The sequence below is a fragment of the Ruditapes philippinarum genome, unplaced genomic scaffold, assembly GCF_026571515.1.
Source record: "Ruditapes philippinarum isolate M1 unplaced genomic scaffold, ASM2657151v2 ctg74_1_1_1_1, whole genome shotgun sequence".
Classification (NCBI taxonomy): Eukaryota; Metazoa; Mollusca; class Bivalvia; order Venerida; family Veneridae; genus Ruditapes; species Ruditapes philippinarum.
In genome coordinates, this window is record NW_026865153.1 from 56,577 (window position 1) to 70,883 (window position 14,307).

Consider the following 14,307-nt stretch of genomic DNA (forward strand, 5'->3'; position numbering starts at 1 on the left):
GACTGCTTGGATATGCAGGCTGGCCTGGCTCTATACTGGTGGCAAAGGGTAAACACTATCGGTTCCAGCACTTTAAGGGTTAATAACCCCTGAATTAAAATGTTTGTAGCAGTTCTTACAGAAAACGTTCATGATTTTGTATAATTAACAAACAAAAAATGAGCCGCGTCACGACAAAACCAACATAATGGGTTTGCGACCAGCATGGATCCAGACCAGCCTGCGCATCCGCGCAGTCTGATCAGGATCCATGCTGTTCGCTTACAAACCCTATAACAAGTAGAGAAACTGATAGCGAACAGCATGGATCCTGATCAGACTGCGCAGATGCGCAGGCTGGTCTGGATCCATGCTGATCGCAAACCCATTACGTTGGTTTTGTCATGATGCGGCTCAAATGGAAATGAGATTGAACCAGCTCTAAGCAGTCTGCGGAGCAAAAAATAAAATGGCTTGACAAGTCAATTCAAGTAAAAATAAAAAAATCAGGAAAACCTTCAAATAAATGTTAAAATAGGTTAATTCCTAGTTTGAATCTTTTAAGAAAGAAAACCCCAAAAAACAGTGTATTGATACATGTATGTTGTACATGCATCACTCCACATAAAAATGATACTGTCAAGTGTTACTCTAATGAAATGAGATGTCTTACGTCACATTGTACAATTTTGTTCTTGGTGTCGACTTTCTCTAATTTCCCAGTGGTATGTTTTCTTTCCTCTCCCTGCAGTTTGTCAAGTCCTTGAAATTTGCGAAATGGTCTTCCTCACACCTCATTGGCAAAAAAGCAATCTGTGAGAAGCGGGATTAAATCTACCTCAGTCTAAGGTCTGTTTCCTTGTGTAAGCCAATTTGTTTCCCTTAGAAAAACACATTAATTTGTCTGGAGTTTATCACTGCCTAAATTAGAGAGGAAATCTAGGTGAGTGCAAAGCTTAGCTGCTGCCCTCATCAACTTTTGTTTTGGGTTCTAGACTAGAGTAATTTTATAATCTCTAAACTTCCTTCTCAAAGCTTTTGCTTCCTTGTGATATAGGATCACTTTCACTGCTGTTGATTCAGCTCTTTTAATTTAGTTTGGTTTAGTTTGATCTTTGAAAGAAGGATAGGAAGGACTGTAGACAAATCTCTTTGGGTTTTTTTTGTCCCTGTAAGTATCATTAAAACTGAATGCCTCTAGATGAAAGAAAATCAACCTTGAGAAAAATGAACTAAGATTTTCACAAAAGTAAGAATATTCACAATTTAGGAGGTATTTATATTAATAATGAATATGCAATTCATCACCATAATTTTTATTGCTAAAAAAATACAGTAAGGGCTATTTTTGCATATTATGACCTAAATATGGTGATTTTTTGTAGCTTTTAAGTGCGGATTTTTTCTTTGATCACATGACAATATTTTACTTTTTAATACAATTTTAATAATTTGATGAAAATTAGCATGAATCTGGAGGTATGCTGCTTTAAACAAAAAGTTGCCTGACAATTAAAATCATCAGTGGTTGTTTTTGTTTTACTGGTCATTCAGGATCATTGATTTTAATATGTTGAGTGTTGAAGCTACATGTTAGTACTTTGAGGAAGTAAGAAATGAGCTGTATCATGACAAAACCAACATAATGGGTTTGGGACCAGCATGAATCCAGACCAGCCTGCGCATCCACACAGTCTGATCAGGATCCATGCTGTTCGCTTACAAACTCTATAACAAATAGAGAAACCGATAGCGAACAGCATGGATCCTGATCAGACTGTGCAGATGCGCAGGCTGGTCTGGATTCATGCTGGTCGCAAACCCATTATGTTGGTTTTGTCATGGCACGGCTCAAATGTTGTACTTTTCATGTTACATGTATTTCATGAACAGACTCAAACAAACAAAGTACATCAATTTTCAAAGTCAACTATATGACAAGGCATTAGCAAACTTGGAGACATCTTTTAGATTTACATTTAGAAGTCACTGACAAACAGCCAACTGTGTTTGTGACATTATCCTGTATTGACCTCAAGTACTGGATGCAGGTGGTACACAGTAAGGCGTCCAAAGCAGCTGCCTTTACGGACATACAATGTAATGTTGATAGACAATCATGTTCTCATTTCTATCTCACTAGGCAATCTGTTATTTATGATATCCAGAATCCTAAAGTCAGTTAGCATTTTGAGTGTCACATTTGTAAACTCACTTCTGAAAGACATCAGGATAATAGAATTTTTAAGTAACTTCATACAATGATCATTAATATCAGAGATCAAAAGGTCAAAGGTCAGTGTCATTTTTAAAGGTCATTGGTCAATTTAAATTGGTATTTTTATCCAATATAAGGCATGTGCTTTTGACATTACTATTAGGTTTGCCCCTCTTTGCATCAGGATCTCTTGATAACATAAAAGGCACCTTTATGGCTGAGGGGTTTTGTTGCCTTTAAAGGTTGAGGCATCAGAATTGCAGCCATTCTTTATCCCTACATGATCATTAGAGGCAACTAAATGGGTTTGAATAACTGGAGTCTGTGCATCTCTTAGCACCAGCAGATGAGGTGGTTTTGACCACTGGTGTTGCTTTAAGTTTGTAACTCCTGTGACTAGCCATAATCATCTTCCTTGTTTCTGCACCATATAACCTAAAATGTGTTTGTGCTCAGTAAATTGGAACAAAACAAAAAAATATATCAAAAAAGGCTAAATATTATAAAGTATAATAAATAATTTTGATGGAAGTGGTTATGTTTATCAATGGTTATAACGAAATTGTGCACATTATTTTGATGATTTCCTCATATCAAAATTCTGCGTGCTATAGTAATGAAAATTATCAAAGTCTGGCTTTAATTTTGATGAATCCAAAATAGCTAGTTTAACTCATTTACTGGGTTTACTTGGCAACACTTTCACCAAAATCAACGGCTGATGTTGCCAGGAGTTTGGTCTGTAAATATGAGCCGCGTCATGACAAAACCAACATAATGCGTTTTCGTCTGTTGTACTGCAATGTGACAAAAGTACAAAAATTAGTTAACTTTTGTTTATGTTGTTGACTATACATGTACATGTATTTTGTCACATTGAAATATTGAATCAAAAAGTATAAAGTGAAAGACAAAGATTACAGCATTTTAGAAAATTATGTATTATGCCACTCATTTGAATTTGTGTTTGATTTCTGGTATATCAAAGCATTCTTGAGGTTTGATTTTCACTTTAGTGCAGGGCTTCCATTTGTGGAAGTTTAGGCTTGTGACTTCCAAAATGGAATGCTTTTCCTTCTATACCTATATAATGTGACTTCCAAGGTAAAACATTTTGCAGTCTCTGACTTTCAATTTTTTGGAACTTAATGGAAGCCCTGCTTAAGTGGATTTTGACAATATTACTTATAATATCTGATTAAAAGTGAATGATTATGAATTGTTTGTTTGTATATTTCAGATTTTCTAGTTGTTACAGCATCAGCAGTAGTATTAGCAGTAGGATCCAATGGTCAAGTGTTTGCCACATCTGCAATAAGGTATGGTGTACATATATTACATGTGCTTAGGCAAGAATAATTATGCCCCCCTTCAAAGAAGAGGGGGTTTGTTGCTTTGCATTTGTCTGTCGGTGGGTCTGTCCATCCATAGTCCAAATGTTTTACGATCAATAACTAAAGAACATTTAAACCTAGGAACTTTAAGTTTGGTATGATGATTGTACATGACCAGTAGATGACCTCTATTGATTTTGGGGTCAAAGGTCAAGGTCACATTGAATTTGTAGGAAACAACTGTTTTTGATCAATAACTTGACAAGCCATGTGTGGTTGGCCCTCAAACTTTGTAGGTGCATTGGATTTGGCAAGATAACCCTTATAAGTATTTGGTCAATAGGTCAAAAGTCAGTCAAAATGACCTGACCACATGACTAGTTGGCTGCCGATAGGGGGCATACATGTTTTACAGCCACATCTTGTTAAAGCTTAAAAGACATCTTGAACCTTTTATTAAAGAATTGAAAAGTATTTTGCTGTCATTGATAACAAATAAGATGCTCTTCTAGTTATGGTAAATATTTGGGCCAAATTAAAACAATGATGTGTATATTGCTGTTTATGTATTATTTGAATCCTAACACGTTCTCAACAATCTGTCATAAAACTTGGTATTTAATAGCAAACTTATTAAATGGAGTCATTGTTTAGGATTGCTTTAGGACCTCCTTAGGTCAAGGTCAATGTCACTGTTCTTAAAATAGGAAAAATGGTTTCCAGATAATAACTATGTTTAAGAATGAGCTATTGTAATGAAACTTGGCATTTAGCAAGCTTATGAAGATAAAGGTAAAGGTTGCTGGTGGGGGTATTTAGAATTATCACCTTTAGTGATAGCACTACTTTGCTTTATTATTTTTTCTGTTCATCAAAATGTTTTTCTTCCAAAAGCTTTACTAGCTGGACCCCGTAATGTGGTGAATGTTTGTTGTCAGTCTTCAGCCAGGTCAACCTGGACCACTATTTATGCAATTTAGCAGGTTTATTGAATGGTTTAATTTTAAAATTTTCGTGGTAATATACACGTTCACTGAAATTTACGTCATTTATCAAGTCTGAATTTGATATATGAGCCTGCATTTCCTGTCATTGGAAATTGTAATAAAAAAAGCTTTTACAGCCATAGGCTGTTTGCGTACCAGATATAAATCCAATATACTAACAGTAATTGTAGATTTTTCATCCCGTATTGTTTTTCATTTAATAGCTGCCGTCACCATATACAGTATAAGTCGCTACATACGGAATTGTCACTAATGTTTGGTTGTAATTGATCAATATCAGATATACCGTTGTTCATTGCTGATTGCTTGTCTCGGAAAAATAACAAAATGCTTTCAGATATATATCAATTTTGCCAATTACTCAGAAAAAGCATATTTCTGATAAGTCATTGACTTGTAAGTAAGAAATGGTTTAGTTCTGATAGTCAAGTGTGGGCCAGTTGTGTAAGAGTTGATTAGTTTATACAAATTTATTTTAGATTGATTGTGTTGGAAGCTATAAGCTTATTGAAACACTCTCAAATACGTTCCTGGAACCAACCAGTACTGACCAATGAATGTAAAAGTTTCTTGCTCAAGGAAACAATGGCTAGCTCCTGACAGGGTTTGCACCTACACGGTCACCAATCCTTACTAGATTACTAGACCGACGCTTTAACCACTTGGCCATGCCACCACTTAGAGTTGATTGATTTTGAAGATAAAATTTTGGAAAAAAACTCCAACAAAAACAAACAAAAAACCCCAAAAACACGCAAGTTGTTTTGATAAATTAGTGGAGCTATTTATGGTCTGGTAAAAGTACCATCTGCTGATAAAAAAACTGGTAATTTTATCTTTTAAACGTTAGTGCCTGCTGATTAGAGAAATGTAAATGTCAGCCAGTTGGTGAATATCAGGGGACTTGAAAAATAGATTGGACAATATGATTGAAAATGTATAGCTGATAATATAGATTGCTGATTGAAATAGAAAAGTAAATTGTCTGATTATCATAAAAACTAATTGTTAGCAATTTGTAAAAAAAAAAGTTATTAATTGTCACCAAAACTTTAAAGATGCACAGATTCAATCAAACCGAGTTTGCCATTTTCATGTAATTTTGCTGTTTTTAATGCTTCTGTCCGAGGGATCACTTTTTCCCAGATATTTAAAGGCCTTGTTGCCTACACTAAAGCCATTGAAATGGTTCACTTTAGCCAAAGTGCTATACTTTAGCTAAAATGCTATTCTTTAACCAAAATGTTACCTTTAAGCCAATTTAATGCTACACATCAGCCAAAATGATACTCTTTAAACAAAATTGTGTACTTTAACACAAAAAGAAATCCTATGATTTAGCAACAAAAAAACCCTGTAATTTTCACAGACTGATGTCATTTTAAATTGACAGAATTCTGCATTATTAAACATTTTTTTCCATATTTTCCATATTAAGAACTTAAAGAAACTATGGACTTAAAAGCGGTACAGTTTTATTTCAAATGTGCTTTGTTCTGTTTTATGCAAGACCTTTCTTGTGATAAAACATGACATAAGGGTTTATAAATAATATTTATACTTCCTGTTTATAAACTAACCAATATCTTAGATATTTGGTTGATACCTTCCAATGACATTCACCTGTACAAATAGATCTAGTTCAAGGTCGCTGAGGCTAAGAATAGATTTTGCTACTTATTACCTCATATTATGATAGACAAATATTGGGAATTCAATGTCTTATCAGGAATCAGGATAAGGGTCAAAATATGGGGATTTTTAGAACCCAGCTGGGATTATTACATGTATGACATAACATGGTCAAATTTTTAGATTTTCTCCAAGCAACAATGGGGAGGACCCTCCATCAGTTTTGCTGATATTCTTATTCATTCCAATTCTGAACATTATTAAGTTAACATTATATAATTATTAGTGTTAATTGTTTTTTCAGAGGAGTTCGTTTTTTACAGATATTACGAATGTTACATGTTGATCGTCAAGGTGGCACATGGCGACTTCTTGGTTCCGTTGTATACATTCATAGGCAGGTACGTACAAAAGTGACTGTTGTTGTGCTACTCCATAGTTACAGAATTGTTTTCCCAAAAATAAAATTATCTTGAAATTTTATGCCATAATGTGTATAGTAGAACCATTCTAAGTAACAATTCTAGGAAAGCGGTGTCAGTAAAGTAATTGATTGGTTATATAAGGCTTTTAAAGAAGGGCATGTAATATGCTAGTCAAAGCAATTGCTGTGCCAAAAGTTCAATATAAGTTTTATTTATAGTATATTCTTATTGGGAATTGTTGCAAAAATACATACATGTACAATGAACAATTTTATTTGATTGACAACTTTTGTAATATTGTCCATTTATATTGAACCTTGTGCATATATATTTGTACAAGTTGATGAATAAAGGATAAGATATTTCAACTTCTCAAATTGAATACACTTTAAAAAGACATAAATTAAATACTTTTTAGCTCGTCTGCCTTGAAGAAAAAATCAAGCTATTATGATCGCTGCAGTGTCTTCGTGGTCCTTTTTATTTTGTCCTTGTTGTCATGCAAAAACTTGAATGTAGTCAATTATTCAAACATTTTAAAAGTTATCAAAATGAAACACAAGGTGCCCCTGTGAGACAAGGAACATAGCTCTGAAAACAATATTTTTGGAGTTATGCCCCTTTTTAACATAGAATTTTTATCAGATAAGTGGTAACTCATGCTCTGCTCTTGTTTTTTCAGTTATTTTAAAAGAAATGACTGTTGTTATAGTGATTGACAACAAATGTTCAGAATAAAATATAAATTGTTTCAAATATTAAAAGACTACCACACTTCCTTAAATAATGATAAATTACTGATCAATTTCAAAGGATAATGATATTTAAAGAAATTCCTGTGTGTGATGTTGGTCATTGTTTATTCATGTAAAGAATAAGAAGTATAAGATTGGAAACAATCTTGGAAGAATGTAAAGTTGTTTTTTACTTTTACATGACATTGTACACTCTTCCCATTTACATGGATGGACTGAAAGTCTATTAAATTGAACCAACATCTTTCATCCTTTATGTAAAGCAGAAGATCATGTTGATATTTATGTTATTGCAATATGGCAAGAAGATTCATTTATCGTATCTCAGCATGCAACTACATTGTATTAGTTTTTATGCATGTGCATTGATTCGTACAATTCTACATGAAATAGATCTGAGGCATGTTTTTTTTTATAGTCCTCTCTTTTTGGCAGTCTTTTGATGTCGTCGCTACAGAATAGTGTTGACATATAGGTACCACTTCTCCATCCTCTGTCTGTCTGTCTGTCCGTCTGTTGGTTACTTCAATTTTGACCCTTAACAATTTCTTACAATAAGCTTTAAGAGCCTTTAAAATCTTTGACACAATAATACGTGGGAACTAAATTTTCAAATTAATCTGTTGAAGTAATGACTTTTAATCAGGGAAGGATTTTTACTTTCAAGGTCAAATATAAATTTTTCAGAAACTTTCTCCATTATTTTAACATGTGGCTTTTAAATTTTGAAAAGTCTATTTTTAAGTATTGAGAGATTTTGGCAATTGCATAACAAAATAAGCAGGCACATCAATGGCCACTGATCATGGTCTGCATTGTTGGCTAATCATTTGATACATATTTTCAAAATTTACCCTAATAATGTTAAACGGTTTTGACCATATTGAAAGATGGACAAGTCCATTTAAGATATTTAGTGAGGAAAAGCGTTAAATATTTTAAAAACTCGTTTTAAAACTATCAATAAAGACAAGCTTTAAATCTTCTACCTTGACCTTGAAATATGTCCTCAAGAATTGTGCTTGAAGATGTTAATATAATCTAATCAATTTGTCCTTTTCCAATGATATCACAATTCATGTTTTGCTTGTTATTTTGTTTAGAAAATATAAATCAAGTTTTTTTTGTGTGAATATCTAATTTGTATAATTACGGAGACAATATTGAAACATAATCACTTTCAACAATTCAGAATAATTTTCCAGCCTGTAATCAAATCCCAACATTAACTTTTTATGTGTTGCTTGTCACTCTTGCTTTGAGCTGATTTTAGCTTGTTTTGTGATTGGAATGAAGTATGTACATTTGAGATTTCCAATGTTTTTTCTAATCATATGCATTGTATTTAGTTTTAGTCCTGACATAAAATGGTTTTGTTTTTTTTTCCATTTTTTTCTTCTTTGTAGTTTAATAGTCAGCATTAATGAAATTAAATGTCAGGCGCGGGTGCGACAGACACAGTCCCTTCACAGATTTAATGAAATTAATGCTGATTTAAATTTCAAATTGCTGTTCACAGATACATGTAGTTTATATTAAAAGCCCATGAAATATTATGTTGAAGGTAAATTTTCCTTATAAGTGCAGATGTTTAGGTCAAAAGTTGAAGGTTATTTATATAAAGATTATAAGGGTTGAAGAGTTGTATTTGAGAACGAAGGAGGAAGGAAAGAGTATTAAAAATTTATTTTGACTTGTTCAGGCTGACCTATGTTTGTTGTTAAGGTTAAGGTCAATCTGAATGAGAATTCTAAATTAGTCAAAGCCTACATCTGTGTACTAAAATAAAGCAATTTTCCCATTTTGCTAGTTATACATTGGAGTCACCAGGTGGTCGGTCCAGCGGTCCGTTGCATTTTCCTTGTCCAGACCATTACTTAAAGACTACTTGTTGGAATTCAAAACAACTTCACACAATGGTCAAGCACAATAAGAGGAAGTGCAGTGCATAAAAACCATAACTCTATGTAAAGTATTTACAGAGTTATTGCCCTTTATTATTTTTCCATTGCTTTTTTCTTGTCCAGAACATAACTTGAAAACCACTAGTTGGATTTCAACTTCATACAATGGTCAAGAACATTAAGAGGAAGTGCTGTGCACAAGAACCATAACTCCATCTTGACTAGTCACAGAGTTATTGCCCTTCATTACTTTTTCTTGTCCAGTGCATAACTTCAAAAAACTAATGGTTGGAATTCAATGCAACTTCATACAATTGTCAAGCACATTTAGAGGAAGCGCAGTGCACGAGAACCATAACACTTCCAAGAGTAATTATAGAGTGATTGTCCTTTGTTACTTTGCCTTGTTGCAGAGCATAACATGAAATCTACTCCAGGTTTGAATTCAATACATGTGTGTACAATGGTCAAGTACATTGAGAGGAAGCGCAATGCACAGGAACTGTAACTCTTTCTTGACTCATTTCAGAGTTATTGCCCTTTGTTACTTTTTATTGTCCAGTGCATAACTTGAAAATTAATGGTTGGAATTCCATGTAACTTCATACACAGGTCAAGTGGAGTGAGAGGAAGTGCAGTGCTTAAGAACAGTTATTCTATATAGACTTATTACAGAGTAATTCAATGTAACTTTATTAATGATCAACCACAGTGAAAGGAAATGCAACATACAAGAATCACAACTATCTTTAATTGCCCACTCTATTTCAATTCTTTTACAAGGTATTCTGTAACTTCCTCATTTCCGAAGCAGTCTTGCTGAGGTATTAATCACATTTAGTGATAGCTCTAGCTTTTATTTGTTATACATGTCTGTACAAATGTACATGTACCACGATTACTCTCACTCAAACATCGCTTAGCCTTTTAGGGTATTTTCATTTTCCATCATGTTCTATAATATACTCAGTCAGTCCAAACAAATTGTAAATAATTGAAAAATATTCAAATGTATTTTCTGTCAGAAAGCAAAAAATAAAAAATAAATGTGAGTAATTTATCAATGATTGATAACATTGCAGAATTTTATTGCTCAAAACACATTCTGTTAAATGCCATCATATTGAATAATTAATGTGATGAATTAATATGAGATTCTATATATAGCCGTTATATCACAGTTTACTCATGGTGTTTAATTAAAGTGATTGGTCGGTTTAATTCCATGAAATTGTACAGAATTCTGGCTGTTAAAATATACAAAAAATGGGCAAGCTTTGATAAATAACAGGCTTGCTTGATCTGACAGTGAGGAGAAGCACAAATTTCCTATAGTTTTGCAAGAGGTGGGGTCATTGAAATGCATTTTGGCAAGCCAAAAGCTGTTTTTTTTTTTACTTGAACAAAATTTTAATACATTAGAATATCATCTAGTGTAGCTTATAGTACCATAATAATCCCTACTTCATCTTAACAACACTTTATATTCTAAATATTCAAAACCATACATCATTTTTAGGGAAAATTCCAAAATATGTAGTGACTCAGAATAGCAAACAGTGTGTCACAGGGTTAGAAAAATGTGCAGCCTTACTCAAACTCCAAATCAGGGACCCTCGGAACACTGTTCTGTGGCTCTACCATTACTTAGCTATATGGCAGTTTACACATGTTTTACCCCAAATAATGAACAGTTCTAAACTTTGACCAGTGCAGACCACAATCAGACAGTGCCAGTGTGCCGGCTCATCTTGGTCTGCACTGATCACAATGGGTTGATTCTGAGTCACTAACTAAAGACAGTATTTAATAATATCTAATTCTTGTATGTCTTTTTAGAGGGTATTTGGCAATGTGATGTTAATTTTTTTATAAAAGACCAATCAGTCAATGCATATATAACTTACTATATGATATCATGAATTTATTGACTGCCGCAGTTGAGACAATTTTAATATGCCAATGGAGTAAGGTTTTCATGAGAACTGCTATGTTAACAAGACTTTATCTATACAGTTCCATCATCATATAAAGTATTCTTTCATCTGTATATATATATCATCTGATGTGATCTTCTGGCTGGACATCTATGTCAATGTGAGGTTTCTATGAGGTTGACAAATAGCAAGAGACAAATCTATTTTTCAAGAATTTAAATTTATTGATGGGGAGTCAGTCTCAGGTGGGTGTGTAACCTGGAATAATGCATGGAAGAGCACCATGGGGTCTTCCTCTACCAGTAAAGCTGGAAAGTCACCATATGACCTAATACTGTGCATATGCGACGCAAAAGGTAGTCAGTAATTGCCTAGTAATTGAGATGTTTACCCCTCAATCCAGAGATTGTATGTTTGAGCTTTACTGGGTCATGACAGTGTTCCTATTTAGAGACCACAGTGCTTATTAAAGAAGCACGGTTTGTTTGTTTGTTTGTTGGAGACCATTGCATCTAAATGAGACATCAGAACTGGCTACTTGAGAGCGGTGTCTAGAAACAAGTTTAAGTTTAAACTTATATACATATATATAGATTTATTGTGATTAAAGCCATTGAGTCAGGACCAGTACTTATGCAATATGAGGAAAAATAATTGGGACCAAAACTGGGCTTCAAATTAATCAATTTAAGTAGTCTCACAATTATGCATGGACAAATACAGATTAAATATATAGTTACAGTGTAACCTCATCAGAGCAACTCTCCTCAGATTTATAACAACAGAGGTTTTGTAAATAAAATGATTGAGATTTGAGGGTAGTGGTGGCCTGGATGTTAATGTTCCTGCCTCTCGGCCCTGGGGTCATGGGTTTGAGCTCTACTCAGGTAACGATCATGTTTCTTCATATGAAACCAGTACTTGTTAGTTCTAAGTGGCAGAGCAGAAAGTGATTAATGTAAGTTGCAAGAACTACCCCTGCGAGAATTCCATGAATAATTCATGAACTGTTCATGAACATATTCATGGACAAGTTCATGAATGTGCATGAACAACAAATGAGACTTTTTTTCGTTCACGGACAATTCATGAATCAAGATATTCATGAACATGTTCATGAATATATGTTCGTTAACATTCATGAATATATCGATTCATGAATTGTCCATGAAAGAAAAAAAGTCTCATTTGTTGTTCATGCACATTCATGAACTTGTTCAAATGCACATTCATGAAATTGTTCATGAATATGTTCACGAACAATTCAAAAACTTCTCCCAGGGGTCATAATAATGTGACATCACAATCAATTTTCATTTAATTCTAAGACTGCTGATTTGTACCAGCCATAAAATGCACAATAGACAGTGTTTTAGTACAAATACAAAACACAACAGCCCATTACACAGGTAATGAAACTTGTTAAACACTGTGCTCATTGATTCCCTATGTACAAATTGAATTGTCATTAGAATTCACGACTTGCCAGTTTGCTCTTCAATTTATTTCTTTGACACAATTTTCCATAAGATTTTATATAGACCATTATGTAAATACATCACTTTTTCTTCATTTTGCTAAGTCATTGTTATTTATTCCATTTTTAAGTAAGTTTGCACCGAAAATTTGTTAAAACACATGTAGAGCTTTGTTTCTGGCGGCCATGTTGACTTTTGCATTATGGGTGTTACCAAGGTCAGCTAACTCTTGTTGATGATCAGTGAGTTCATGAACTCACGAGAGTTCATGAACTGAAATTTTTTCTAACACTAAAAAGTATTCACATGGGTTAAAATTGTAAAGACATTAAATTTGTTTTTAAAGTTCATGATTATTGTCAGCTTGTTCATGAACATACCAAAATGTTCATGAACACATCAACATGATCGTGAACAGACATACATATTCATGAACTTGAATGTTCATGAATATTTGTTCATGAACATTTCTGCCAAGATGATGAACAATTGAAAGATGTTCATGAATATTCATGAACTGTTCATGAAAATTCATGAATTGATGAACATGCTTTCGCAGGGGTTGTTTCACAATCGAGCTAAAACGAATATGTTTAAACTAAATAATAGAGATTAGCTTTTGTACTATAAATTGTCATTTTATATTTTCAGGAACTTATTACCACTTTGTACATAGGCTTTCTCGGGCTCATCTTCTCTTCTTACTTTGTGTATTTGGCCGAAAAAGATGCAGAGCCGGACTCTGGATCTAAGTTCAACAGCTATGCAGACGCCCTCTGGTGGGGGGTTGTAAGTATATACATTTATTATATAATTATGAATTAAATATTCAGAAATATTGATTAAATAAAATGCGTTTTTTCATTTTCTATATTTTCACTGTAAAAATTTATTTTTCATTGCAGTGAAACATATTTTCCGTATTTTCACTGATGTCTTGTCACATTGCTTTCTTCTAAATTCAGCCAATTCACATAATTTAAGGGGAATTAATTTTTTAAATTGTATTGTCAAAAAAAATGTTTTTTCTATAACTACAGGATTTATTTTCATCCCCTGGTAACTATGAAAATATCATAATTCATACCATTCAATAAAAATATATACAGTATTTATAGAAAAACTTAAATATCCTTTATTTATGCCTCATTGTTATACATTGTACTTTCTTTCTTATTTTTAAGTTGTTAAATAAAACTTTAATCTGTTTAATTTGTGTAATGGATGTGCCAAGCTTTGAATTTAGAACAGTCCATTCTAAGTGGATTTCACTATCAAAATACATTTGAAAGAGCCTGGTCAGACTGCACAAATAAATATGGAGGATGGCCTCTCTTTGTTCAAGTGGCAAACGCCAATCTTTTTTTTGACGGAGTAGGTAAATAATTAGCTTTGGAAACAATGGCAGATGCTATATTTTAGACATTTAAGGCTAGGTTGTAAATGGTCGGAAATCATGTTAAAATTCAGACTGAGGGCCTAGTTGCATACATGCGTATTAATTTTGGTCTTTGATATTTATTAAGTGCTCAAAGTTCAATCAGTAAGTGCTCAAGAGTTCTATGTAAAATATAGAAAATTCAGTGTATTGTTTCAATGTGTTTGTATGAAACTCTCAACTGCATATTTCTAACATAC

At 33.3% G+C, this 14,307-nt stretch overlaps 1 protein-coding gene across 2 annotated transcripts in view; it reads left to right on the top strand.

Annotated features, from left to right (window-relative positions):
• Positions 1–14,307, top strand: part of LOC132728022 (potassium voltage-gated channel subfamily KQT member 1-like) — a 91,690-nt gene that overhangs the window by 51,419 nt on the left and 25,964 nt on the right. For both annotated transcript variants that reach the window (XM_060713629.1, XM_060713630.1), the window contains exons 5-7: positions 3,438–3,516; positions 6,475–6,571; positions 13,321–13,458. In XM_060713629.1, the coding sequence (XP_060569612.1) occupies positions 3,438–3,516; positions 6,475–6,571; positions 13,321–13,458 (314 nt within the window). The remainder of the gene's footprint in view (positions 1–3,437; positions 3,517–6,474; positions 6,572–13,320; positions 13,459–14,307) is intronic.